Consider the following 27,962-nt stretch of genomic DNA (forward strand, 5'->3'; position numbering starts at 1 on the left):
CGTGCATCATCAACAAAATTGTCAGCTAAGTTCTGACTGCTGACTCTTTATTACTGGTGGGGACGGAAGGACAAAGAGCCTGGCTGGACATTCAGATCCTGGGAGCTAGCTGTTAGAAAAACAATATACCATTTATACTCATTCATTAGCCCCTTTATTTATAAGCCGACCCCCCCAAAATGGATAAGTAAAAATAGCAAAAAGTGTATGACCCTTTCATAAAGTGACCCTATATTTCAGGGGTTAGAAAACTTTGGCTCCCAGCCCATCCGGGTAAGCCGCTGGCAGGTCGGGGCATTTTGTTTACCTGGAGCGTTCACAGGCACGGAGATCCTCAGCTCCCAGTGGCTGCGGTTTGCCATTCCCAGCCAATGGGAGCTGCGGGAAGTGGTGCGCCACTTCCCGCAGCTCCCATTGGCTGGGAATGGCAAACCGCGGCCACAGGGAGCCGAGGGGCTCCATGCCTGCAGACGCTCCAGGTAAACAAAATGACAATGTATTAGATATTCAATTCAATGATTCCATAGAGTTTAAAATCATCACATTTTGGTGTAGACCCCTGCTCTTTAATGCGTCGTCGTTTTACCAAAAATATTTGGCTTATGAACGAGTATATACGGTAGTTATTTGATTTGAAAGAGTGAAATTCACTCCTGTATGGAGAACCAGCACAAAGCCTATATGTCACTTAAGTGTGACTTAAAAGCTTGAAATGGGACTTGGGTGGGTTCTATGCACATGGGTGAATTTTCCCCAAATTGGGCAAGCTTCCTATGAAAGTGACAGAAAAATAATTGATCTTCCTATGTTGTTTGACCTGAGCCTTTCTCCCCATCACTGGTTTTCAGGGAAGTCACAGCAGAAAGTTAGTTTTAATACATTTTGACTTGTGCTAAAACCTTTGCATGTTCTGAATTAGACCCTTTTGTATCAGTAACTACAGCAAGGATATGGCATAGCGGTAAGGAAAGGTTACGTTCGATCAGGCAGCTCTGCTGCCATTGACTGGAATTGATAAATACGTTGATGAGCTCTGGGTTTGCAGGTGACAGCTTTCAGCAAGCGCTTGCTCACTCTTACCAGAGCAGGCTGGATTTTTTTTTCTCTTAATGACATTTAAAGGTCAGGAGGAGGACAACAGACAGCAGCTTTCTCAGATAACAAAAGGAGCAATTTTTACAGTGATACATCACTGTCCACTGCATGGGGGGACATTCCCTTTTCATCTCTGTGCTCCCCCCACACTGAGGTGTCTCTATGGTAGCACCAACATTTCCGACCTTTCTTTAAGATGCCATCTGTTGATGGCCTATAGTGACTGTTTTGGGCCCTGCGAGAATGTGGTGGGGAGATGGCACCCGCGGAGAAAGAATGAAATTAGAGAAAGAGGATTAAAGTCGAGGGAAATGATTTGTGGTCTTTGGGTTATTCTTCATCAAATGGGACTAGAAGGAGCTTTGGACCAAGGTGCCTTGAATAATAAATCCTGTGAGGTGGTGGAATGAAAAGTTACAGATTGCACATTTTTAAAATACATCAGTTCAACACATATGTAATTGGTTATGAATTACATAATTTCCTGTGTGCACGCAATATACATCTCTGAGTGTGCCTTACAGTGATCATAGTGCTCCTTTGATCTTCTACCCTTCCCAGATGTGGTTAAAGATAATACCTTCAATATGCTTAAGCTACGCCTCTACCTTCTGCTCAATTTCCCTAGGAGCAATGGTGCTGTAGACCCTGGTGACCACTATGAAATCCACATGCCATGCATTTAGCTTAAAGGCAATGCAGAGTTGGCATTTTCATTATTAATGAATGTTGCAGGGTTACAGGGTTGTATATATGTAATTTGCTCAGATGTGTGTGGTGTCTGTCTTATGTACGGGGAATTGTATGAACAGAGGTCTTTAAACTGTGTTTCATTTCAGAGATTCAGAAGATGTACTATTTGGGAGGCTCTTTTGGTTAGTTTTAAAGAAAAAAAAAAGGGGGGAAGGCAGGCAGCCTGTTAGTCTTTGAGAACTGTAATCTCCTTGGTATTTGTGCCAGTTCCACACTTGGAAGCAAACAAGCCTTATAAAAAGGCACTGTCAACTTCTTTTTAAAGTTTAACTTTGAATATTGCATTCAGTTTGAATCATCTTGTTTCCAGAAACTAGAGAGAGCTCAGAAAAGAGCGACAAAAATGATTAAGGGGCTGTAGGGATTGACATATGAGGAGATATTAAAAGAGCTAAATAATGTCTAGCTTGGTTAAGCAATGAGTAAGAAGGAAGGTATGGTTACATATGCTGTATATGAAGGATGCAAACACCCTTCAGGGAGAGAGATTATTTAGTGCGATACTCCGGGTATAGCTAGGAGTAGAACGATGAAATTAAGAAAGTGGAAACTTTGGCAGATTTCCTTGGTATTTATCCTGATAGTGAGATGTATTAAACTGTGGAATAGTCTCCCAAGGGAAGTGGTGGAAATCTTACAGCTTGAGACTTTTCAAATGAGACTGGACAGAACAGTAAATGTGCTGTAACTAACAATTCTAGGTTAGAAGGGGAAAGTGGGATTCTAGTGGGATGAAATTTTTCTGCTTCTGTGAATCTACTTAAATTATAAAATCTTTGACCATATACAGCCTTTTTGTTGGGTGTTTGTATAGAGCCTAGCACACTGGGGTCTTGCCTATGAGTGGTTCTCCTAAGCACTATCACAATATAAATATTACGTATACAAAAACTTAAAAGAACATTATTAAGGTTGCAAAGTCAAGCCCGGAAAAGTTCGGAAATGCCAGAATTAAGATTGTCTGTGCAACCTTCATTTGATCCCCTCATACATATGCATTATGAGACATGCTCTCTGCTCTCAGTTCCAGGGTCAGACCAACACCCGGCATGGCCCAGAGCAGCTGGGAACTGTAATTGCATGGAAAGTCCTGAGTCTAGAGCATGCCCATTCTTGATAGAATCTTTGGGGAATTAAGCTGGGAAGCTCTACTAAGTCTTTACTGAACACTGACGAATTGCAGTTTCTCAAAGGCTTATAACTTGGCTATATTTTCACAGAGTTGGCAAAAGGCACATCTTTGATACAAAGGTCACCACCTGCTAAGTTTCAAGTCTGTGCTGTAAAGCCTGAGGTTCTAGAGCTTTTATAATTTTTTTAACATGGGCAAAATATTTTACTCTAGTCTTGTTCTCGGAAATGGCTGCACCACTTTGGCTAAAAATCTCCACACCCCCCTCCCCAAATACAGCCTGAGGCATAAGAAACATCTGCTCAAATGGTTAAAGTTGGGCAAAGTTTTAGATGTGCCTGTTTTCAGGGGCGGCTCTAGGCACCAGCAAAGCAAGCAGGTACTTGGGGCAGCCCACTTGCAGGGGCGGCACCTGGCAGGGATCCAGCATGGGAGCTGAGAACCAACAGGGGGCCCTGGGAGCTGTAGTTCCTTGGTTAGCTCCCTGCCTATAGAGCCAGCCCTGGAGCAGGGAAAGAACTACATTTCTCAGCATTCCCTTGGCCGCTATCAACAGGAAAGGGAGGGGGAGGGAGTATGGCAGCTGAAACCTCATGCTGCATCTTGCTGTGAATGGAGAGCTCACTGCTAGAGTGGGGTGGCACTGTGAATGGGGAACAAGTGTGCTCAAGGAGTAGAAGGCTTTGGCCCAGTATCCCCTTCAGAAGACATCCCCAGACTGGATTAGGGATACTGGTGTGACCTCACCTTGCAGCCCCCAAAGAAAGAATTGGGTGGACTAAATGGACAGTGCACCTCTCTATCTGAAGCCTAGCAAGGGAAGTATGTGGATCCCACTAGAATTTAAAATGAAAAGTAAGGGAGGGGAGGCTGTACTGGACCTGGGCAGCTTTAGATACAGTACCAGGCACGTAGGAGGATTTCCACTTCTGAGCCATGGAAGCAGAAATTGACTTTTCCTTTCCAGGTGTATCCAATATTCAGAAAGGGAATCTAGCATCTGCCTTCCAGATTTGAACACCCTCAAATTTCAGGAGTGGTCAAGCTCAACTTGGGCAGCTGTTATTTCATTTCTCCCAAAACAAATATACTGATCCACTGTAACTTGCTGTAGAAAAAGTAGGATAAAATTGAGCAAGAAATGCTTCCCAGTGGTTTTTAGGACTGGAATTGCTATTTTCAACAGCCATTGCCTTTTTTTTTTTTTTTTTTTAGTTTTATTTGTTTAAAAGGAAGACAGTGATATTGCATTGGCAAATTCCCCATAGAAACAAAGAGTGGAACAAAAGAATAATAAAGGCACCTCAACTTTTCCTCATTTATGGAGGACAGTCTTATAATATGCATCCAGATATCCTCCAGTCACACAAGCTGAAAATTGTTCCACTTTACTGCAGTTCTGTAACCATATGGGAACCAATCCTGTCTATGTTCTGTGCACATCCAAAATTCCTGCTGAATGACCCACCCTGGGAGCAAGTTACCAGTGACCCAGGGCTGGAGGGTGCAGGTGGGGCGTGGGGAGAGCCCAGGGCTGGGGCGGCAGGGGATGTGTGGGTGGGGGGGCACTGGTGGGGGGGAAAGACAGGAGCCCAGAGCTGAGGCAGCACGGTGTGTGGGGCGGAGAGCCCAGAGCTGGGGTGGCAGGGGGTGCTGGTGGGGGGAGAGCCCAGGGCTGGAGCAGCAGGAGGGTGCAGGGGGGAGCCCAGGGCTGGGGTGGGGACACCCAAAATTTTTATTGCTTGGCGCGGCAAAAACCTAGAGGCGGCCCTGCCTGTTTTGCTTATAATGGGAAGTGTTGGGCAACCTTAATAATACTACTACAGGCCACCTAACCAGGTGGAAGAGGTGGATGAGGCTTTTTTTAAGCAACTAACAAAATCATCCAAAGCCCAAGATTTGGTGGTGATGGGGGACTTCAACTATCCGGATATATGTTGGGAAAATAACACAGCGGGGCACAGACTATCCAACAAATTCTTGGACTGCATTGCAGACAACTTTTTATTTCAGAAGGTTGAAAAAGCTACTAGGAGGGAAGCTGTTCTAGACTTGATTTTAACAAATAGGGAGGAACTCGTTGAGAATTTGAAAGTAGAAGGCAGCCTGGGTGAAAGTGATCATGAAATCATAGAGTTTGCAATTCTAAGGAAGGGTAGAAGGGAGAACAGCAAAATAGAGACAATGGATTTCAGGAAGGCAGATTTTGGTAAGCTCAGAGAGCTGATAGGTAAGGTCCCATGGGAATCAAGACTGAGGGGAAAAACAACTGAGGAGAGTTTTTCAAAGGGACACTATTAAGGCCCAAAAGCAAGCTATTCCGCTGGTTAGAAAAGATAGAAAATGTGGCAAAAGACCACCTTGGCTTAACCACGAGATCTTGCACGATCTAAAAAATAAAAAGGAGTCATATAAAAAATGGAAACTAGGACAGATTACGAAGGATGAATATAGGCAAACAACACAGGAATGCAGGGGCATGATTAGAAAGGCAAAGGCACAAAATGAGCTCAAACTAGCTACAGGAATAAAGGGAAACAAGAAAACTTTTTATCAATACATTAGAAGCAAGAGGAGGACCAAAGACAGGGTAGGCCCACTGCTTAGTGAAGAGGGAGAAACAGTAACAGGAAACTTGGAAATGGCAGAGATGCTTAATGACTTCTTTGTTTCGGTTTTCACCGAGAAGTCTGAAGGAATGCCTAACATAGTGAATGCTAATGGGAAGGGGGTAGGTTTAGCAGCTAAAATAAAAAAAGAACAAGTTAAAAATCACTTAGAAAAGTTAGATGCCTGCAAGTCACCAGGGCCTGATGAAATGCATCCTAGAATACTCAAGGAGCTAATAGAGGAGGTATCTGAGCCTCTAGCTATTATCTTTGGAAAATCATGGGAGACGGGAGAGATTCCAGAAGACTGGAAAAGGGCAAATATAGTGCCCATCTATAAAAAGGGAAATAAAAACAACGCAGGAAACTACAGACCAGTTAGTTTAACTTCTGTGCCAGGGAAGATAATGGAGCAAGTAATTAAGGAAATCATCTGCAAACACTTGGAAAGTGGTAAGGTGATAGGGAACAGCCAGCATGGATTTGTGAAGAACAAATCATGTCAAACCAATCTGATAGCTTTCTTTGATAGGATAACGAGCCTTGTGGATAAGGGTGAAGCTGTGGATGTGGTATACCTAGACTTTAGTAAGGCATTTGATACGGTCTCGCATGATATTCTTATCGATAAACTAGGCAAATACAATTTAGATGGGGCTGCTATAAGGTGGGTGCATAACTGGCTGGATAACCGTACTCAGAGAGTTGTTATTAATTGTTCTCAATCCTGCTGGAAAGGCATAACTAGTGGGGTACTGCAGGGGTCTGTTTTGGGACGGGCTCTGTTCAATATCTTCATCAACGACTTAGATATTGGCATAGAAAGTATGCTTATTAAGTTTGCGGATGATACCAAACTGGGAGGGATTGCAACTGCTTTGGAGGACAGGGTCATAATTTAAAATGATCTGGACAAATTGGAGAAATGGTCTGAGTTAAACAGGATGAAGTTTAACAAAGACAAATGCAAAGTGCTCCACTTAGGAAGAAAAAATCAGTTTCACACATACAGAATGGGAAGAGACTGTCTAGGAAGGAGTACGGCAGAAAGGGATCTAGGGGTTATAGTGGACCACAAGCTAAATATGAGTCAACAGTGTGATGCTGTTGCAAAAAAAGCAAACATGATTCTGGGATGTATTAACAGGTGTGTTGTGAGCAAGACACAAAAAGTCATTCTTCCGCTCTACTCTGCTCTGGTTAGGCCTCAGCTGGAGTATTGTGTCCAGTTCTGGGCACCGCATTTCAAAAAAGATGTGGAGAAATTGGAAAGGGTCCAGAGAAGAGCAACAAGAATGATTAAAGGTCTTGAGAACATGACCTATGAAGGAAGGCTGAAAAAATTGGGTTTGTTTAGTTTGGAAAAGAGAAGACTGAGAGGGGACATGATAGCAGTTTTCAGGTATTTAAAAGGGTGTCATAAGGAGGAGGGAGAAAACTTGTTCACCTTAGTCTCTAAGGATAGAACAAGAAGCAATGGGTTTAAACTGCAGCAAGGGAGGTCTAGGTTGGACATTAGGAAAAAGTTCCTAACTGCCAGGGTGGTTAAACACTGGAATAAATTGCCTAGGGAGGTTGTGGAATCTCCATCTCTGGAGATATTTAAGAGTAGGTTAGATAAATGTCTATCAGGGATGGTCTAGACAGTATTTGGTCCTGCCATGTGGGCAGGGGACTGGACTCGGTGACCTCTCGAGGTCCCTTCCAGTCCTAGAATCTATGAATCTATGAATAGGCTAACATCCCTGGCTAAAATAGGAGCAGTGTTTAAACATCTAAGAGTGAGTGATACAGTTTGAAGAGAAGGTCTATCCATAGCTGTGGGTGGACTAGCTCTCTGATAATTCTAATGAATATTACATGAATTGAAACTTCCAACTCCCATCATTTAGAAGTACTCAATTTACTTGACTGTCATGTTACTCTCACAGGCTCAGCAAACAGACCAAATGTTGAGTTGTGACCCATCTCTGTAGGAGCCCTCAGGGAGTAGTTCTCTGTCTGGGTGAGAGCTAGTTTCTAATGAAAGATCACACTTTTGTTTTCACAGCAGCAAATCCCTTGCTGTGCTCTACTGCTCGATTCCACTGTAAGAACGGCCTTTGCATCGATAAAAGCTTTGTATGCGACAGTCAAAATAACTGCCAGGACAACAGTGATGAAGAAAGCTGTGAAAGCCCTCAAGGTAGGTACAGGGTTTTTTGATTGCACTCTGAAGGGTTAAGCAAAGCCTGACTACTGAGGACCAAATTTAGAAGAAAATATGACACTCCTGACTTAGCCAGTGTTGCAAATAACAGTTCTGTCTTTCCCATGCAAATAATCTTATGGTGATGTTTGTTGCAACTCTCCAGTTTGTGTGTGTAGTTCATTATCTGAGCTTTCAAAAGCTTGCAATAGCACATTTCATCCGAGGAGCTCAAAGAGCTTATAAGGCCTGATCCAGTTCACATTGAAGTCAGGAGGAGTCTTTCTACAGTGGGAGCTGGATTGGGCCCAAAGAGAGAAATAAGAGAACCTCCAACTCTCAGCATTCTTTCCATTTCACAGATGGGTAAACCTATCTACACATAACACTATAGACTCTCATTGCACAATCACATTCCATTTTGCAAGACACTTTTCATAGTAGGACATGTTTTTTTTTCCTCACTCTTAAGAAGGCTGAACCTTTTTTGCTCAGACTTTCAAGGGAAAAATAATTCACTTTCAGGTGGAGACCAAGCTTGAAAAATTTCAGGCTAAAAAAGTGAAAGTTTCAAAAAATTATAGCTAGCCGAAAATAGAGAGAGGGGACGTTAGAAGGGAAAACAAGTTATGCAAATGTAACTCTGGTCTGCTGCTCCTGCTGTTCCTGACTCAGATAAAATATTATAGGAAGGTAATGAGACAGTGTGTTCTGGGAGTGTGGTTCTTTTATTATTTGTTCAGTAGTTTGCCACTTGTTTTCGCATTATAGGCTCAATAAACTGTGATCATATGGGCATGTTAGTGTCCAAAGCGGGGACATGGAACTGTTCCCAGCACACAGACTAACTCAGTATGACCTAGGATGCAGCTTTGTGCCTCCTTCCCATCTGTAACATAGGAATGATCATTTTTCCTACCTTGCAGGGTTGTTGAGACCTAATTAATCTGTCCAATCTTGTGACTTCCACTAATATTTTGCACTTCTGCAGTGCCTTCTATGTTTATAATAAAAAAAGCCTTATTAAAACTCCAGTTTTGCATTTTCCTCCTATAAATGTGTATATGGCGTCTATAAAACATGGGGGGGAGGGGGGAACCAAGATGGGAATAACTTAGACAAATACAAAACATCTGAAGTGCTATCTGGTGTGAGAAGGTATGGGGGTATTGCTGCTGGGGAGATCAGGGGAGGGAAGGTTTTGTAAAAGATGGGATGATTTGCAGGAGAAGGAAGTGTGCTTGGCCCACAGAGACTTAGGAGGCTATTCCTACCACAAAGGTGAGTGGCATGCAAGAAGGCAGGGAGTCAATAAAACTGAAATGAGAACAATTTTTTTTAATAGTGGCTGGCAGTATTGATGAGCTGATACTCTAAAGGGAAAAAAAATCCCAAACATAAAAATACCCTTGAGAAATGCGAGAAAAAAAGTGCCACTGTTACTTTCTTATCAGAAGCCAATGTAAGGAAAAAGCACTATTGTAACAATATCACCAAATTTTTTTTAAAGCATGTTTCTTCCCATCTCCCTTTCCTTCTTTACCTACGAAACACTCTTTCCTTTTGTTCAAGACTTGAGCATAAAAAGGGTCACGTTGATACGCCTGGCACAGAGACGGTTCAGTGAGTGGGCAACCTGCAAACACACCTTTGATCAGAGAGAAGCCTGAGAGAGGCCAGTTTAGAATCTTCCTGCTGGACTAGTGAAACATTGTGATCTAATGCTCCTCTTGGAGATGGGAGGAGAAAAGACTTGAGGCATAGTCACTTGGGTGCTGCTTCTGTGATAATGCTGCTGTTAGTTTGCCAAGGGGTGCGTTATTTTTCACTGTAGGCATGGCTTAAATTCTCAGAGATTATTTCCCTGAGTCCCCCATGCCCCCCCCCCATTTGGGGCTTCGGGCTTCAGTTGAGGGGTGGGGGTCTCGGGGCTTCTGCCCTGCAGGGCAGGGAGGGCATTGGGGCTCCTGCGGGTTTGAAAATATTTACCAGCGCTCTGCTCCAGACGGCTACAGCGGACTAATAAGGTTAATTTGTCTGGGGATTATTGTGCCGTTGGAGGTTTAAAGCAGCAGCATTCTTTCCACACTTGGGATGGCTGTTTCCTCTGCAGATTTATTGGCTGGATTGTCTCCAGGTTGTGTGCGTTGTCATGACAATCTGCTTTTGGAAGTGACAGGTTGGACCCAGGAGAAGAAAAGAGCCGTATTTCATGAGGATGTTACTTTGTCTTTATCTTTGCTTCTCTGGAAAAGTCAGATTAAGGGGAGGGTTTAACGAAGTCATTCTGTCTTATTCTGTACACAACTGAGCCCCCATAGAGAGAAATCATACTCTCACTCTACACTGTGATTTCAGTGTGACCAGAATAGCAATTGGAATAGCTTAATGCACTACAGAACAATTAGGTGCTTTCACAATTCCAAAGAGCGATGGAATCAGAACACAGAACTGGAAGTAAGGAATTCCTGAATTCAAATCTTGACTCTGACAGACTTCTGTGGCATTGGACAAATCAGCATAGCTCTATTTCCACATCTGTAAATGATACAATGCTTGCTTACCTGCCTGTCACAGATGTGGAGGTATAAAGTGTGTAATGAGTCAAATAGTCTACGGGAACATAAATGAAGAGTCACTGTCTCCAAATTCACTATTATGTTTACACTAGACTTTAAATTACACTAGACTAGATTAGATTAAATTAATATAAATTCATTAGTTAAAGTACTTAGAACATTTATAAAAACTAGTTTGGGAACTCTCTGCACATTTGCTCTGAAAGTAAAGAACAGATATCTGTAGCCAGGATCAATGGTGCATGGAGTGTCCACACTAGCCTTTACGAAGCGGGAAGTACCTTGATTTAAATGACAAACAGTTACCTTGTGTATATAAAAAAAAATGTAGTGAAGACAAGCCTCAGGGGTGAAATTCATCATTCTGCAAGGGGCCAGCATAAAGCTTATGCATCACTTAAGTAAGTCCCATTTATTTATTTATTTATTTATTTATGTAAAGGATTTAAGGGAGACTTAAGTAGTACATGGAGACTCCTGCTGGCCTTTGTACATTTCAACCTATACATGAGTTTTGTTGCTCATCATGGTACGCCCTTTTTATATACCTAAGTATACTTTTGTGCAGCCATATATACTTCCTTTAAATGAATAGATGATAGACAAGAAATCAGACTATTTTTTGAAGTGCTGGGATTGTAAACTATTTAAGTTTGCCCAGGCTGTAGTATTCATGCATGGAAGATTTAGACTTAACCAGGAGTGTCCAACATGCTCAGGTTTTCTCTACACACGTCTCCTGGTGAGCAATTCTCATGAGTCATTTTGACTCATGTATCAGAGTCATATTTCCTCTGGTAGTCCGTATAAGGGGAATAACCATTTTTCATTTCTAAGGCAGTCCTCTTTCATTGTACAGGAGATCTGATTAGCATGATGTGTATTGTGGACTTGTGCTACAAAAGTATCCTGTAGAAATTTTCTCCCAGTAGCCTTGTCATAATATTGAATGTATTGTGTTGTGAAACTTAATAGCTGTTTGTAAACTGCTTTGAGGTGTTCTGATACAATGTGCTATTGAAGTATGAATGATCATGTTACCTTCCTTTCTGCCTGCTCTTTGGGTATCCTGACACTTAACTCCTCCCCTGAACTTCAAAGTCCAGTCATTGCTGAAAGGATCCAACAGTGTGTCCATTGGACTATCAAATACTCTTCTCCATGATGGAGTAAAGGCCCTTTCATTGGGGGATGTTCACTGTCCGTGAAATGTAACCAACCCCTTAGTGAAGACCTTATTGCTCTAGTACTGGTAGGACTTCAAAATGAACCATCATTGGGAAGTAACAACTTTGTTAGGTCTTTGTATGCAGTTTGAAGTGAACCTAAAGGTATGGGGTTACCAAGTTTTAATTTTCACCTTGATGGTGGGTGGATGTGTGTGAGGGAGAGAGGAGGGGAGGGAGAGAGAAACCCCTAGATTCCATTGTAGAAATAGGACAATGGTTAATTTGCCTTTCTGTAGGCAAGTGTTTTTCCCCCTCTGGAAACGAATGCTGCACATTTATAAGGCTTTCAAATCACGGATGAAGCAGCAGTTTAAAATATCTAAAACATTTTGGTTTAAAAGCAAGTCAAATGATTTTGTACTCATTCATGACAGTAATTATTTGCAGATCTTGTAGCTGCCATGGTAATCTTTAGAGCTGTTCCTTTAATCTCCACCTATTAATGCTTCTCTCTGTGGCTTCTCTGTACATTTTGATACTGTAATAGGCTGGGTGAATCTGTGACCAGGTTACTAGAGGTTCTGGAGTGAAGTATTAGTCCTGATGTGTCTGAATCATAGATGGAATTAGAATGAACATCCAATCAATCTCTCTATAGCTAATGCAGAATTGCTCTTTATAGGATATTATTCTGGTATTTTTTTTCAGTCTAGTTTTAACAATTCTAAGCACTGGGACTCCTTCTATCCCACTGCCAAAAATATGTCACTGTCAGGAAATTTTCTTGGATATTATGCCTAAAGTTTCCTTTTCTTAATTTTCTCCTATTACTCTAAAATCTACCCCATATATCAAACTAATAAATGGTCACCACCATTTATAACATCTGTTCTGTGGACACTCCTGGAGCCTTAACGTTCTACCTGCCTTGCAGGGGATTTTCTGTTTAAACAAAGACTCTTCCCACAGAGTAGGCGGGTTAGTCAGGCTCTAGGTCTGCATGTTCAAATTATGCAATTATTCCCTTCATCAACAATTATTTTCACATGTTCTTCCTTTCTTTGTAACTGCTCAAATGTTTGTATGTTTTTCTTTATGGTATCTTGGCCCTTTCTGAATCAATTTCGTCCTCCTCCATGGACCTCCCTTTTCCCTTGATATGTTTAAAAGCCTTTCTTATTCCATTTAACCCCTTTGGCTAGCACAAACTCATTTTTGCTTTTATGCTGCTCTTATCTCTTCCTGCAAGCCTGAACTAACTCTGAATGATGCTTTAACAGCATAGAGTGCCGGTAATATCCCCACAACTCTAGCCATGCTGTTATTAGTTTAATGATAGCATTTTGCTCAATTGCAGGCTGGGTGGTCTGAAAACCTCATTAATTGTTGGTTCAGAGAGCCTACTACCATATATTCAGGTCATTCTACTTACGTCATACATTTGTTGGAGATAGAGTTGCTACTTATCCAGCAAAGTTCTGTTCAGATTCAACATCTAGTTTGCAGTGAAAGCACTTCTGTTCGTAAACAAGTTTTCTAGACTAAGGTAAAAGGGCTCCAGTGACTTACCCAAATTTGTAGTAGGTTAGCAGCAAAGCTGCAATAATAATCAGGGATCCTTGTTCTATCCAATAGATGACACATTCTGTCAGAGATGGGACATAACAGAATCATACATTTATGCTTGACATTTAGTTGGCCACATAATCCCATCATGGCCACATACAGATAGGTACATTCTTAAGCGTGTATATTTCCAGAGTATTTCATTTGGGATCTTAAAGACTTCATTTTGTGAAATAAATATTTGGAAGCTTATCAACTGACTCTTTACTAAAGAGGGTGAGATGTATCTGCTTCCCACTGCCAAAAACCTAACGCGTGCCAAAAATTGAAATCTGACCCAGCTGCCAAAATCCCTAGTGAAATCTTCCCACCCTGTGGTTGTGCACGGTCGATACAAAAATCTGCAGCACACTGAAAACTGAAAATGTTGGAGCTGTGTGAAATAGACTGAGTTCAGGCTCAGTAATACAATGAAATCTATAATGACTACTGAAGAACTAGGTGCCACAGGGTTTGTGGGGCCTTGCTTGCCATCCCTTAGGGAAATGTGGGTGCATCCCAAAGGTTAACTTGCTCTTCAGAAATGTCTTGGAGCCAGGGAATAAGTCATCTCAGGCAGTGGGGGGATTTTGCAGGATTCCAAGAAAGGATTGATCTCTGTGATTGTGACAGTGTAAAAATTGAAGGGGAAATATTTGGGGAACCTGTGGGGATTTCCCCTGAGTTTTCTGAGACACTTGATACCATAAATATTCCCGCTGACTTGAGTGGCTTACAGTAGTAAGCTCTAGGTCCAGCTGTGAGACTTTGCAGGATCAGGCTCAAACTCAGAGTGGATGCCAAAGCTGTCTGCCAAATGGAGCAGACATACCCTGATTTGCACTGAAATACCCTAATATTTAATTTATTAAAGGCAAATTGCTCCCAGCACATCCCGCCCCATGTCAAGCCTGTAACTGATCCTCCACACGTGGCAAATGGAAAACCTTCTTAAATTCCCAATTCTGTAGTATCGCTTAGTCTTCCCAAAGCCATGCAGCCTGAATCTGGCTGCTTCTGGCTGTGTACGTTTCCTTTTATTGAGTCTGTCTTTGACTCATTATTTACATAGGCTGTAAACTGAAACTTAACTTGCAATTAATGTTCGTTGGCTTAGTCTAAATGCAACCTACATCTGGAACATAATAGTCAAAGGCAGACTAAATAAAAATCAGAAACTTAAGAACAGATACAAATAAAATGTTACTGAATGCTTAATTAAATAAAGGCTGCACTGGTGCATGTTTAGTAGTTTCAAAACCCTTGCTTGTAACAGCTGGTGCAGGAAAATAGCTTTCTCAAAGTTATGTCAGCTGTGAATAATTTTCCAGGTAATTTCATTCTCTTCCTCTACTTTCTTCCCCCTTACTCCACACAAAATGACTTATTTCAGGGGATTCTTATGGGGGTAAAAAGCAAATTCATTTGCGCAGGAGCTAACAAGATAAGATATGCTGTACAAGGCAGCACTAGAAGGCATTTCAGATGATTCCTGTGATGAGTTCATCTGTGAATTTATTATTTTGGCACAGTGCAGGTCCCCGTGGCTGCACCCCAGGGCTAATTCATGGTTTCTAAAACTGATTATTTAGCCACTTGGTTTGGACATCAGATAACTGCAGGTTCTTTATTATCAATTATCCAGTCTTGCTCCGTCAGAAGAGGGGTAACTTGTGAGTGTTGGCCTGAGAAAGGCTCTGATTTTAATCAGAGAGCCTCCTTACATGGAGGGGTGTGTGTTTGGAATCACATCAGTGTGTCTTTATGTGCTGCTATGTCTTGCAGTTCCTTCACCTTACAAAAGTGTGAGATTCTTTGTTACCATAAGAACAAGCATGCAAACACTGAATAATCCTTTTGCCTTTGTCAGTTAACCGACCCAGTGTCTGCTGTGACCTTTAACATTCTGTGCCTGGTACGATGCCTTTTGTCTGGAACATACCAGGAGTCAAGTGGCTATCTGAGGGCATCAGAGGTTCAAAATAGTCATAAAGGTCTTATTAAGGTAGCTTATGGGTAGGGCCCTTCGTTTTCATTTTTTATTTTAATTAATTTTTCCTGGGAATTTATTGATGTTTATTACCACAGCAACAAAATCAGTGCAAAAAATTAATAATTTTTCTGAGTAAATATCGGGATTTATTTTGGTGGGTGGAAAGATGGGAAGGAAAGTATTCAATAGAATAATGCTTTGAATTCTGTTCATCAGTGTGGTTTGCTGCAGAACTAAAACAGAACTCAAAACACAATGCCACCTCTGAGTTTAAGAAAACAATATATCTCTATTCCCCAAATAAAACTTTTCATTTGAATAAACAATTTACTGTTGTAGACTTAGAACTATTAGCCTATAAATGTTAACATTTAATAATTGGGCCACACCATTTGCAGCACATACACTCACTTCATCTTTTACTCCTGTTTTTTTTTTTTTAACTTTCAAATACTTCCTTGTGTTCTGAAATGTTTTCTGATCAGGTTTTCGTTTTCTTCCCATTTTAGTGTGTCAGATCTTTAAACCTTTCTCTGCTAACAGCTTGAAATGTGTACATGGTAGGTGACGTTAGTGACATGAATGGTGACCATATAGATCATTGTTGCAACCAGAGTCCTATGGTTGCACCAGGTTTTGTACAGAGGCGGTCAAGTGGGGTGTCTATGGAAAGGTTGTAGTTTGCTGGTTATGATTATGCCGTCTGTATGTGTGTATCATTTTTGTATTTGAAGTTATGAATATTGGCTATGTACTTGTATCTCAATGTGTTTGATTCTAAGTAGCCTCAGTGAAGCATTTAGTCAGCTTCTTGAGGAAAGGACTATTCTTACTAAGTGTCCAATCAAGAAACACTTAACTGACAATGGACTTTGGGCGACACATCTGAGCTTTTCTGGGAACGTTCAAACTAACATGTAAACAATGGCGTCAGCCTGCAAAAAGCTGAATCATTCATGGACATGTGACTTAGCTGGCTACAATCTCCATCTTGCTGCTGTGATGTTGCACAGAGGGGTTTCCACCCACGAGAGAGAATATAAAAGGCCTTGGAAACCCCTCCATTTTGTCTTCATCTTGCTTAAGAGATGGCCTCTCCACCCCAAAGAGATGCCTGAAAGAAACTGGAACAAAGGACAGTAACTACGGGGGTATGAGTGATTGCTGGACCCAGACTAGGAAGGAGTCCAGTCTGTGAAAGAAGCTTACTAGAACATCTCTAAGGGTGAGATTTACCTGTATGCAGTTTCTTAATCTATTAGGCTTAGGTTTGCGTGTTTTGTTTCATTTTGCTTGGTAACTTGCTTTGTTCTCTCTGTTATTAGTTGGAACCACTTAAATCCTACTTTTTATACTTAATAAAATCACTTTTGCTTATTATTGAACCCAGAGTAAGTAATTAATGCCTGGGGGAGCAAACAGCTGTGCATCTCTCTCTATCAGTGTTATAGAGGGCGGACAATTTATGAGTTTACCCTGTATAAACTTTTTAAAGAGTAAAGCGGATTTATTTGGAATTTAGGCTCCCAGAAAGATTGACTACTGGAAGCTGGGAAAGTCCCTGTTAACTGAGAAGCCCCTGGGCTAAGTGAATCTTAGTTTCTGAGAACTGCAGGGGGCGTGGCCCAACCTCTTGGTCTGTGCTGAAGCCAACTAGTGTGTCTAGCTCAGCAAGACGGGAGTGGAGGGAAGCCTTTTCTGGCCGGGAGGTTCTCAGTGGTATCCCAGCACATCTAGTGACAGTCTTGAGGGAGTTTCTGTGACCCAGCCTGTCACAGGTGGGTGTGAGATTCATCAATACATTCAGATACACACGCCCTTCAGACCTTGTGTGTGTGCCTGTTTGTTTGTTGTGTGTATCTTCTTGACTAATACATAGCCATACTTCAACAGGCAGCTTTGCATATACACACAGGCTAATGTATTATCATAATTAAGACAACGATTATGTCATGGCTGTGACTTCCAGCGACCTCCATGACGCAGCCCAGCCTCCGCAGGCGGTGGGGGACCCTCCTGTGGGTGGCGGGACCCCTGCAACTGACTGGCTGCTGGTGGCAGAGGGACCCTGGAGCTGCTCAGTGTCCACAGGTCGGGGGACCATTGGGGAACCTCCCGCAGCTTCCCAGCCGCTACCGCTGGCAGGGGCCTCCCTACGACTCCCCTGCTGCTGTGAGCAGTCAACTCCCACCACAGCTCCCAGCTGCCGCCGACGGCAGCAGAGGGACCCCAGAGCTGCTCAGCAGCTGGGGGACCCCCCACAGCTCCCCAGATTCCACCACTGACAGGTTCCCCTCCTCCCCCCACAGCTCCCAGTCCCGCAGCTCCAGCCCTTCAGGGTGGTGGGGACCTCTCCCAGCCACTGGGCAATAGGATCCCTGCAGCTCCCAGCCACTGGGGGGGGGGGGGGGTGGACGGATCCTCCTGCCTCTCCATTTTGTCAGGGATGTTTTTAGTAAAAGTCAGGGACAGGTCACTGCTTCCGTGACTTTTTGTTTATTGCCTGACTTTTACTAAAAACATCCCTGACAAAATCATAGCCTTAATTATAATACATATATCTGTTGCAATGTATTGCATTTTCCTAGTGAAACAAGGTTTTTTTTATATATTTGAATGATACAAAAGTAGGGTGAAAATCGGGGAAAAAAAGGAATAATACTTTTTGTAAAACCAGGGAATTTTTTTGGTAAAAATCGGTTTAAACTGAAAACAAAGGAGCTTACTTATGGGATATACAGCTTTTTCACCTAGCTCACCTGTTCAGATCCAGTTCTGGTGAGTGGAAACTGAAAGCAATTTTCATTGGATGGTGGCTGATTTGGTATAAAATCAATTCTTAGAGTAGTTTCCCTGTGGGTGCTCCATTCTAGGTGCGCTTGTGCCCCCTGTGTCATTTGTAGATTTTTCATAGCAGTGTCCGTTCAGTCTGTGCATGCGTGTTACTCTGCCTCATGCTGTATGCCGTTGCCATATAGCAGGGGTGTCCAAACTTACTGACCCTCCAAGCCACATACGATAATCTTCAGAAGCTCGAGCGCCGGGAATGCCTGCTGGGATTCGGGGCTTCAACCCTGCAGAGTGCTGGTGGGACGAGGGCCTTCTGCCCTGGAGGAGGTGCCTGCTGGGGCTTGGGGCTGAAACGCCGGCAGGTGCCTCCTGTGCCTCCTGTGGGGCAGAAGCGCCGAGCCCTGGCAGGCACCTCCTGTGGGGCAGAAGCCCCTAGCCCCACCACCCCACCACCCCACCACTGGGCAGAAGCGTCACCCCCTCCCCCATCCCGGCTTGAGACGGAGACTTAGCTAGTTGCCTGAGTTAAGTTTTTTGCCTCAACTGTGCCTTCTTAGCTTTTGTAGTTAGTGTATTATAGTACTTAGTAATGGTTAGTTTATATATATATTTAATATTTTATACAAAAATAAAAAAAGATTTGTGTGTGTGTATATATATATATATATATATATATATATATATATATATATATATATATATATATATATATATATATATAAATTTGAGAGAGAGAGAAAACTTCTCCCCCCATACCTCCACAGGAGTTGGGTTTTGCCATCCCTGCTGGACTTGTTCTGTAGACAGATTTAATTCCTCGGGCTGTTAGTTTAGACCTTTTCCCAGCACTAAATATACCGAAAATGAAATATTGTCAATGGCTTTTAATCTATGCAATGTTGAAAATGATTTGCATTAGTACATTATGGAACTTTTTTTCAGGTGCAGTGATCGATTTTGCAGCCAGGGCTGAAATAATGGTACTATTTCTGTAACTGACTTAAGGACAGGGAATAGTAACCCTGTACCCAATTAGGTATTGATACTTCTCCTTTAGATTAATGGGTAATCTTGGGAGCCGGGGATTCAGACTGTAAATGGTATATTTCTTATCCGGCAGAAGTAAAATATAAATTCAGACAATTCTTTCTAGGTATTTTAACTTCATCTCGTTAGTGACACTTATACATAATTTACAGTTTGATGAAGCTATGATTACATGTAATTCCAGTTTCCAGAACCAGGTGGTCAGATGTTAAAGGCTTGTCTCCCTATGGTTTAAAATAAAAGAATTTCTTTCCCATCATTCTCATGATTCATTAAGTTCTCTGTTGCATTGTCATGGATAAAATGATTCCTATGAGGTGACCTTTCTGGATCTGCAACAGTGTGAAGGTGTTTGAAATGTATCAGAATCCTGGTTCATTAAACTGCAGTAACTTTTCTTGGGGATCGTTATAATTTGATTGCGAAAATGACTCCGGTTGGAGAGCAGTAAGCACATGCCTTAGTCTTTATATTATCATTGGAATGAGTCCAGCTATTGAAGGCACAAATAAGGTTAATTTCGATTTGCTATAGAACAGAGCTGATTCCAGGAAGGCAGAACAGACCATCTTGATCCAGATGATCCCTGTAGAATTATGAGAGCACAGTGTTTGTGTGTATATATAAATTGTGGTTGCTTTTCCGCAAGTCCTCATCATCAGTGCTTCAAAAATCCACTTGCTGTTGGCAAGAGGGGTGTGTCCATAGGGGCAGCTCAGCCATCATTTTCAAGGCTCTATTTAAAAAAAAATGTACTTCTCTTATGATTACTAAGATAATGCTTCAAACGTGAGCCATGTGTGAATCAGTTTGGTGTCTTGCTGAGTCCAGACAGAGAGCTCCATTGCTTTTGCTGCAACTCATATTTTCATCACACAGCAGCAGAGTGAAATTTTATGCACTTGATTTCACTACTGACTATCAGAACCCAGTGGGCAGCGGTACAGCTCTCAAGAATTCTGTCAAATTTAGTTAGCTGATGGGGATCCAAAAAGTGGAAGCTGGGGAAGGAGTTTAGGCCTGGTTTAAACTCAGCGTTGTCCTAGTTCAATTAAAGTTGTGATTTGATACAGATTTTAATTTAGATGTTTCCCCATGTGTACATTTAAGCTGGCTTGTTAATTTAGCTTGTGCCTGTACATTTACAGATACAAGCTGAGTTGATAGAACCAATTTAAAATAGATATATGGTCCACAGCTTGCACCAGTTTAACTAAACTGATTTAAATTAAAGCTGATGCAGCTTCTGTGTAGACTGTGGACTTGTCTTCACTACCCACTGGATCGGCAGGTAGAAATCGATCTCTTAGGGATCGAATTATCGCGTCTCGTCGGGACGCGACAATCGATCCCCGAATCGACGTGCATACTCCGCCAGCCCAGGTAGGAGTAAGCGCCGTCGACGGGGGAGCCGCGGTGGTCGATTTGCCGCCGTCCTCACAGCGGGGTAAGTTGGCTTGGATACGTTGAATTCAGCTACGCTATTCGCGTAGCTGAATTTGCGTATCTTAAATCGATTTCCCCCCTTCCCCACCCCCACCCCCAGTGTAGACCTAGCCTCAGAGAGTAGTGGAGTTGTGCTGCTTTAACTGTATTGGTAGAGTTAAAGTGCTATGGCTCCCTGGTAAGGTTGCAGTTCTACTGTTATAAAGTTTCCTTGTATCAGTAGAGCTTATTCCCATAAGGGAATGGGGGGAATGAGTTATACTGATATAACTACACACAGGAAGTGGAAAGTGGCAGGATGTACTGGTGTAACTATTTTGGTTAAAAACAAACAAAACCTCACTCTCCTAACCCAAGATAGTTATACCAGTATGCAAAATGTATGTTGACTAGTCTTTAAATGGTGAATTACCTCTTCACTCCCCCCTGCACCTTCTGAATTCTCCTCTGAGCCAGGTTAGCAGTAATGTTTAGCTTTCTTCAGCTGAAGCAAATAGGATTTTAGGATTTTGTCTTTTTACATGCAGGTAAAGTTAAGTTCTTAAGTTACTATACCAATGTTTTCTGTTCTGAGGAGCATAAATAATTGCGGGGGTGATTCTAAAACCAGAGCCAGTTACTAATTGAAGTGCCAGGGAAAGGTATTTCATACAGCCTCATCTAAAACTAGCAGATGTAACTCAATAACCAAACAAATTCTTATTAAGAACAACAACAAAAATTTGATCCCAGACTTAGGTTCTGCCAAGATTCATCCTCATTGAAGTATTTACAGCAAAGCTATAAATCTGTCAAAGATGGGGCTCATCAAATCTTAGCTCTCTTCTTTGCCTCTTCCATTTAATTTGGGCTGCTCCTGCTATGCATTTGGGACCTCTCTCTCTCTCACTCACACATTCACACACTTACACGTACCAGACTTTCCCAATGGCTACTGAACATAATGGATACGGAGCACTGAGTCCTTGGATCTGTGAGGTGTTCCCTGGCTTGCAAAGGCAACTCATACTCCCGTGTCACGTTACCAGATAGTCTATGCTAATTTGGTGTAAAGAATTGTATTAAAAAAAAAAATACATATTTATGAGGGATATTAAAAACATAAAGCAATTATATGGCTTGCAATTAAATAAACATCAACATGAAATGGGAATTAGAAACTAAATAATAAATTTTCCATTTATTTGGAGTCTCTAAACAGTAAAACCTGGAGAGCAAAGAGAGGGAGGAGTGTAGGTGGTTTAAAGAAGTAGTGCTTTTTGTCTCAAGAGATCTGTGTTCAAACAAGACTGAGGTCACAATGTATATGTTGTATTTTCCTGCTTGGGGAAGGGCTGGGTGGCTGCGAGGCAGTGTGTGTGGAAGTCCTAATTATGCAGTGGCCCTGCTGTCTGTTTGGAGTGTATTTGCTCAAAATGGGCCAAGAATTGGAATAGCAGCAAATGATAGCAACATAGTCTAGTGCACTGAGCATAAAAAAGTCTAGGGTATATAGGACCTCCTGGGTACTATACTGTTTCTGCCACTCATACTAAATTACATACTTCTAGGGTGTTGGGAGGATTTCAAATTGCTTTACAATCATATTTGAAGATAAATTTTGCATGTTGCATTGACATGCACCTACAGATCTGTGTGGGGCCTAGGTCTTGATTAGAAGAGGAGGGTAGTTCAGAAATGAGTTCTGGAGGAGAAGTTTGAACAGTCGCTGCCCATGTTATCCCTAGCTTATGGCAGTGCCATCAGCACTATATCTCAATGAACACAAAACAAGCTTCTAAAAAAGGCAGAAATACACTAAGGCACTGTTTCCCAAACTTGGGACGCCATTTGTATAGGGAAAGCCCCTGGTGGGCCGGGCTGGTTTGTTACCTGCCCCATCCGCAGGTCCGGCCGATCGTGGCTTCCACTGGCCGCAGTTCGCTGCTCCAGGCCAATGGGAGCTGATGGAAGCGGCGGCCAGTACGTCCCTCGGCCCGCACCGCTTCCAGCAGCCCCCATTGGCCAATGGGAGCCACGATCGGCTGGACCTGCGGCGTGGCAGGTAAACAAACTGGCCCGGCCCGCCAGGGGCTTTCCCTACACAAGCGGCATCCCAAGTTTGGGAAACACTGCACTAAGGGATTTGAGATGGTGCCTTTGGCAGATGTTAGGAATGCATTGAGCTCTGCTGAACCTATGGAGAATCAAACTTGTTTATACCAGATTGTTTAACTTTATTCATAGATCATTGTTTCCTTGAACCTTGTAGATGCTGAGTAACTAGTTAACATCAGCCTCTTTTTAGAGGTTGTCCAGGAGACCAGTGCCAGGTCTTACTGAAACACATGTTGTGGGAAAACCTGTTGGACTGGTCTTGCAGTTTGTCACGCTTAGGCTCATCCTGACCTGTTATGATGGAGAGGTCTAGAGCTGACCATTTTCTCTAGAGAACCCCTCTCCGGGCCCATGAGAATTTGACCACTTAAGGCTGCCAGTATTCATGTCCCCGTTAACTGTAGTTGTCATAGAGGGCAGGACTATTTCTGAAATAAAGGCCTTGGCTGAAGCTTAAAGCTTTCAGAGATAGGACTGTACCTGGAATGGAATGGGGAGCCAGTGTAATGTAGGGGCACCAGTGATGCTAGAAGCCCCAGAACTAGGGGTGCTGCAGGAAAAAGATACAGGGCCCCCTGTAGGGGAAGAAAGAGAACTGCAGAGACTCACCTGCAGGCAAGTTTAATTTGCTTATTTTTCCACTCAGTCCAGGATATTCTCGTGAAGTGGCATTATTGGGAATTTCTGTCTGTTGTCCATAAGAAGGTTTATTAAACTGGTCATGCAGCTAAATATGTGAAAGGGTAGAAGAGTGTATGACTTAATGAAGGGGAATATTTTGGAGAAAGTTAGACACTCTAGCCTAATAGTGAACTCTGATTGGGTAGTTGAGCCCAAGATGGAGAACAGCAAGAACAGACACTGAAGGCCAGTGAAAGATTCCAATCCAGAGTCTCCAATTCCATTGGAAGTTGATTCCGACATCCTATTGGAGCTGATTCAGTCTGGAGCAGACTTGGTGGATTGGACTGAAGGACCAGAGCTAACCTCAGTGGACCAGAGCAGTTTATAGCAGACTGTGCAAGCTGATAGGGAGACCCTGCACCAATCTGACCACTGCAGAATTAGACTGGATTTGGAAGTAGTAGGTAGAGTTTTGCTTGAAACAAGAATTTTGAGGTTCCTGCAAGCCAGCCAGTGAGTGACAGACTCTGGGTTCAGCTATACCATGCATATAGGTTATTTGTTTTTTCTTAATTTCATTTTAGTACTTGATATTTGTCTTTTTCCAAATTTCCAATATCTCTTGTATGTGCCTGATGAGTGGAGAAAGGAACACTGTAAAACACATGAGCTTTACATTCAAGTGGTTAGATCGTGTATATGAATTAAGGTTGTAGGTGGGGGTTCAAGTCAAACATTCTCTTTATTTTGAAAGGGTCCCATACTTGTAACCCTGATAGCCCATTTTACTGCTACCGCACAGCAGAAGGGCCATGATATCGTGTTCTTTGACCTGTACCAATTAGGAGACGGTCTGCTTTGTGGTGGATAACTGCAGTGTCTTCTAGGCCTATGTTTTCAAGTCCAGTTTCTTGCCCATTGCATAGAACTTGTCAAGAGAAACTATTGAATTGGTGTAACACCTGCACGAGACAGTGTTGGAAACTTCCCCTCTTCAATTCTTCCTTCCTCCTGGTGTCAGCTTATGGATTCTAGACAGGAGATGATTAGACACCAACACTGTGAGATTGATCTTTAGCTGTGTTTGGTAATTACATGAAAATATCCTGAGAGAAGTTTCCCAGCCAAACTGGATATAATTCAAGATTCTTTAAATAAGGGAATTCTTTGGGTAGAGGTGCTTGAGAAAACACACTGAAGTGTTATCGCCAGCATCTGCGGTGGAGCAAGAATGCAGCATGATGCCTTTGCAAGCTGTTGTGAGGGGTAATGTAGCCTAACAAAGGAAACCAAGCAACATGGAAAATCTTGTGCATTTATAATAATTAATTTCCCAGAGAAACCCAAGAAAGACTTTTGCCCTATTTGTTACCTTTCTACCAGTACCCTGACAATGTGTTCCTCCTTCACAGAAAGTTTACTGTATATTTTGGGGAGAAGGGGCTATTGTAAGGGGTAAATAATGAAGGAAAACAGTCCCAGGAGACTTTGAATACATTGTTTGATAAATTCCCCTTGAGCGTGTTGATTATATATTCACGGATTAGTACTTGAACAACTGTTGAGTCAGCAAAATATCACAAAAACTGCATATCTAAATAAATCAACTGACAAGCCTATCTATCTGTTTAGGTTCTCCCATTATCACTGAAGTATCTGAGCATGCACCTCCCAAGTAATGAAAAATAGAAACAATAATCTCTGCCTTTTTTCCTTCCCAGCGTGTAGGAGAAACAGCGTGATTAATTTATAAAGTTTTTGGCTTCTGTGTATTTGAAAAATTAATAGAAGGAAAGCTGAGTCGAAGGCTTGCCTTGCTTACTTTTGTTACTTTGTCATTCCTAGTTTCACTCCACTTATTTCTTATAATAAGCCATGGTGTGTCTCTTCCTCATACCTTCATTGACTGTTTCTTATCTTATTTCATTTTCTTTCCTAGTTCCTATATTATGCTCTCGTCACCTATTTTTTTCTCTTTCCTGGAAATACTAAAACAGGCCCGCTATATGCAGTGCACAAAGCAGCCACTTCCAGAGTTTGTTCACCTGTATGCAGCTGAACTAGGGCTCTTCTACTCATACATCATTATTCTTATACTTAAGTAGTATCACTAAGGGGGTATGTGGTCTAGGTTAAAAAAAAAATGCATGTGGCAGAATCTATTAATTTTCCCCCAAATGGCTCAAATCACCCCATACAACTTCCTGTTAGCGGCCATGGTCTCTCTAGTTTTGTCTGAATGCTAGCTGGTGGCTGGATACTAGAAGTCATATCCAATTATCTGAACTCATAGTCACTGGCTGGAATTGGGCTGTGTGTGCATCCTTTATCTCCTCTCAGCAGAGACTCAGATCTCAAGAACTTAAAGCTGCTGCTTTCAAATCCTGATCAGGTAAGCCTAAGAATCTGTTTCTGACCCAGCTGGGCTAAGCCTGTCTCAGCAAGAGTTTCCTCTCTGCATACTTTACTGCATGATCTGTGCGCCATATGTTTTACTATCTTGATTTACTATATGTGTCATGGGTGATTCTAGCATTGCTGGTGATTCTGTATATTCGGTTAACTTGGTGGGAAGTAAGCTTCCTGATGCTTTTGACATTAGGGTTGTGTTTTGGCAGCAGTGTCTTCCTGTATGACACCAGAACCAAACAAAGATAGGGGAGAAGAGGACCTTGAAAGGAGTCACTGCATTAAAACATCTGCTGGCAGGGGAAGTTTGAACAGGTACTGGCATAGCGATCTAGTTCTGGAATGTAATCTGGGATTTACCACCACCTCTTCCTTTGCAAACAGCAGGTAGCACATGTCGAAGCAGTTCAGTTTAATACAGCAGACTGAACTTTCAGTCTTTGGCCTAGACCATCCCCTTCTGCAGTAGGATCCCTGGGATGGCTCTCAGGGGGAGAAAATCTGAGTAAAAGTTGCAGGGTCTTTCTCCTAAACTGGTGGGGCTGTGTCTTGGTACCAGCCCTAGCCCCTGGTGATTTCCCCCTTTCCAGTTCCCTAGCTACACAGCTGCACTGGACAGAGAGCTGCCACGGTCTCCAGATGCCTCTGGAACTACACCGCCAAGATGTCTTGTCCCAGGGAATTGCCAAGGGACTGGAGGGAAGACCGTGTGCATTGTCTCCCTTCAGCTTTGTCATTTGTCCTCTGTCATTCCAAGCTTTCATCCCCTCCACCCAGACTCTACAAAGAAGCATCCAGGGGGGTGGGAAATGGTGCCACAAACAGCTGAACCTCCCTTCTGTACAGGAGTGTGAGAGAGCTGCATAATGTGTCCCTTCTGTGCATGGATCTTGGGGTACGAATGAAAACCAAAAAAGTTACTACCAGTGGGACTTTTAAAGGACCTATTAAACATCAGTGGGACGTCTATGATTCTATGACTTGTGTCCCTAAATCATTTAGGGTAGGATTTTCAGAAGTGCCTGTGTTTTTAAAAAAGTAAAAACAAGACAGAAAATTCAGGGCTGCAGATTGAAGAATTAATACAAACTGGATGCAAGGTTTCTAAATGTTCTAAAATGCAAACAAAAGACATGTAAAGATGTGTAAAGATTTTAATTACATAATTAAAGTTTTGATGTCCTGTTTTGAGGGAGGCTTATTTAAGTAGCAGTCACTCGGTTTTTCATGTTTTAATTCCTGAGGATATACAGAATCATAAAAATTAGGGCTGGGAAGGACTTGTAAAATCTCTACTCCATTTCCTGCCAATTCAGCATCATTCCCCACAGGATACTGTTCTCCAGTGCTTTGTCCAGGCTAAATTTCAGTGCCTCAGGTAATGGGGATTCCACTAAATCCCTTGGGAGATTATTCTACCTTCTAAGAGATGTTGTTATTATCAAGTTTCCGTGTTCTGGCATCTCATTTTCCTCCAAAGTTTATACAGCTTTGGACTGATTTAAATATTTCCTTTCCTTCCTGGAGTCTGTGCTTCTTAGAGCTCTGTGGTACTGGCCATTTACTTCAAGAATGTTAGAACAAGTCTTTACGTACATCTCCCTTCTGTTATGTATGCGCAACAGAATCCCCTAAGTCTGAGCCCACCCACCTCCCCCAGCCTGAATGAGAGTGGTTTATCTGATCACTTGTGGGCAAAGATTGATGCAGAGATTAAAGAGCACATTACACTGCACCACTCTCCAGTGTGCTTTCTCTGTTTCTGTAACCATGCTGTGTATCTGCCATGTCCATTTAATTTGTACCCTACATTAAATAAAAATTCCATCCTCATTCTGCACCATTAAACCACCCCTAAATTGTATTTTTATGGGGGTTGCCTGGGCCAGTCACTGTCCAGAGGTTTTATTAAGCCTTATTGAATTACTTGCCCTTGCAGGAAGGTCCTAATTGATTTAAAAAGATGATGATGGTAGTGCCAAATGTATTTTGACAATGGTTAATTTTCCGGGTATGCTATCAAGGTAAAGTTAGTATATTTTTGAAAATGGTCCCTCCTTGTGTCACTAGTAACATTAGATTATTGCAACAGAGATTTTTGAAACACTGTATTTGCTTCTACTATTTTGTATGTGACTCAGTCAAGATAGGGAAGCCTGGACTAGTCAGTTTCCCTTCTCTGCTTCTCATCACTTTCATTTTGAGTCTCTGTACTAGCACAATGCTGTTTTGTTTCATTTCATAAGATTCCAGGGAGATGTTTAAATTGAATATGTTTTCATTTAATTTATTTAATAACAATATTCATTTTAAACTACCAGTCTTTACCCCTAGATCTTAAAGCACTTTTTAAAAGATCTTAAATTACTTTTCCATTCATGGATGGAGACATGGGTCGGCACAGAGATGTCACTTACTTCAGGTCA

At 42.2% G+C, this 27,962-nt stretch overlaps 1 protein-coding gene across 6 annotated transcripts in view; it reads left to right on the forward strand.

Moving 5' to 3' along the window:
* Positions 1 to 27,962, forward strand: part of LDLRAD3 (low density lipoprotein receptor class A domain containing 3) — a 182,911-nt gene that overhangs the window by 87,119 nt on the left and 67,830 nt on the right. For all 6 annotated transcript variants that reach the window (XM_065592767.1, XM_065592769.1, XM_065592770.1 and 3 more), the window contains one exon: positions 7,640 to 7,774. In XM_065592767.1, coding sequence (XP_065448839.1) covers positions 7,640 to 7,774 — 135 coding nt within the window. The remainder of the gene's footprint in view (positions 1 to 7,639; positions 7,775 to 27,962) is intronic.

The sequence above is a fragment of the Chrysemys picta genome, chromosome 4 (genome assembly GCF_011386835.1).
Source record: "Chrysemys picta bellii isolate R12L10 chromosome 4, ASM1138683v2, whole genome shotgun sequence".
Lineage (NCBI taxonomy): Eukaryota > Metazoa > Chordata > Testudines > Emydidae > Chrysemys > Chrysemys picta.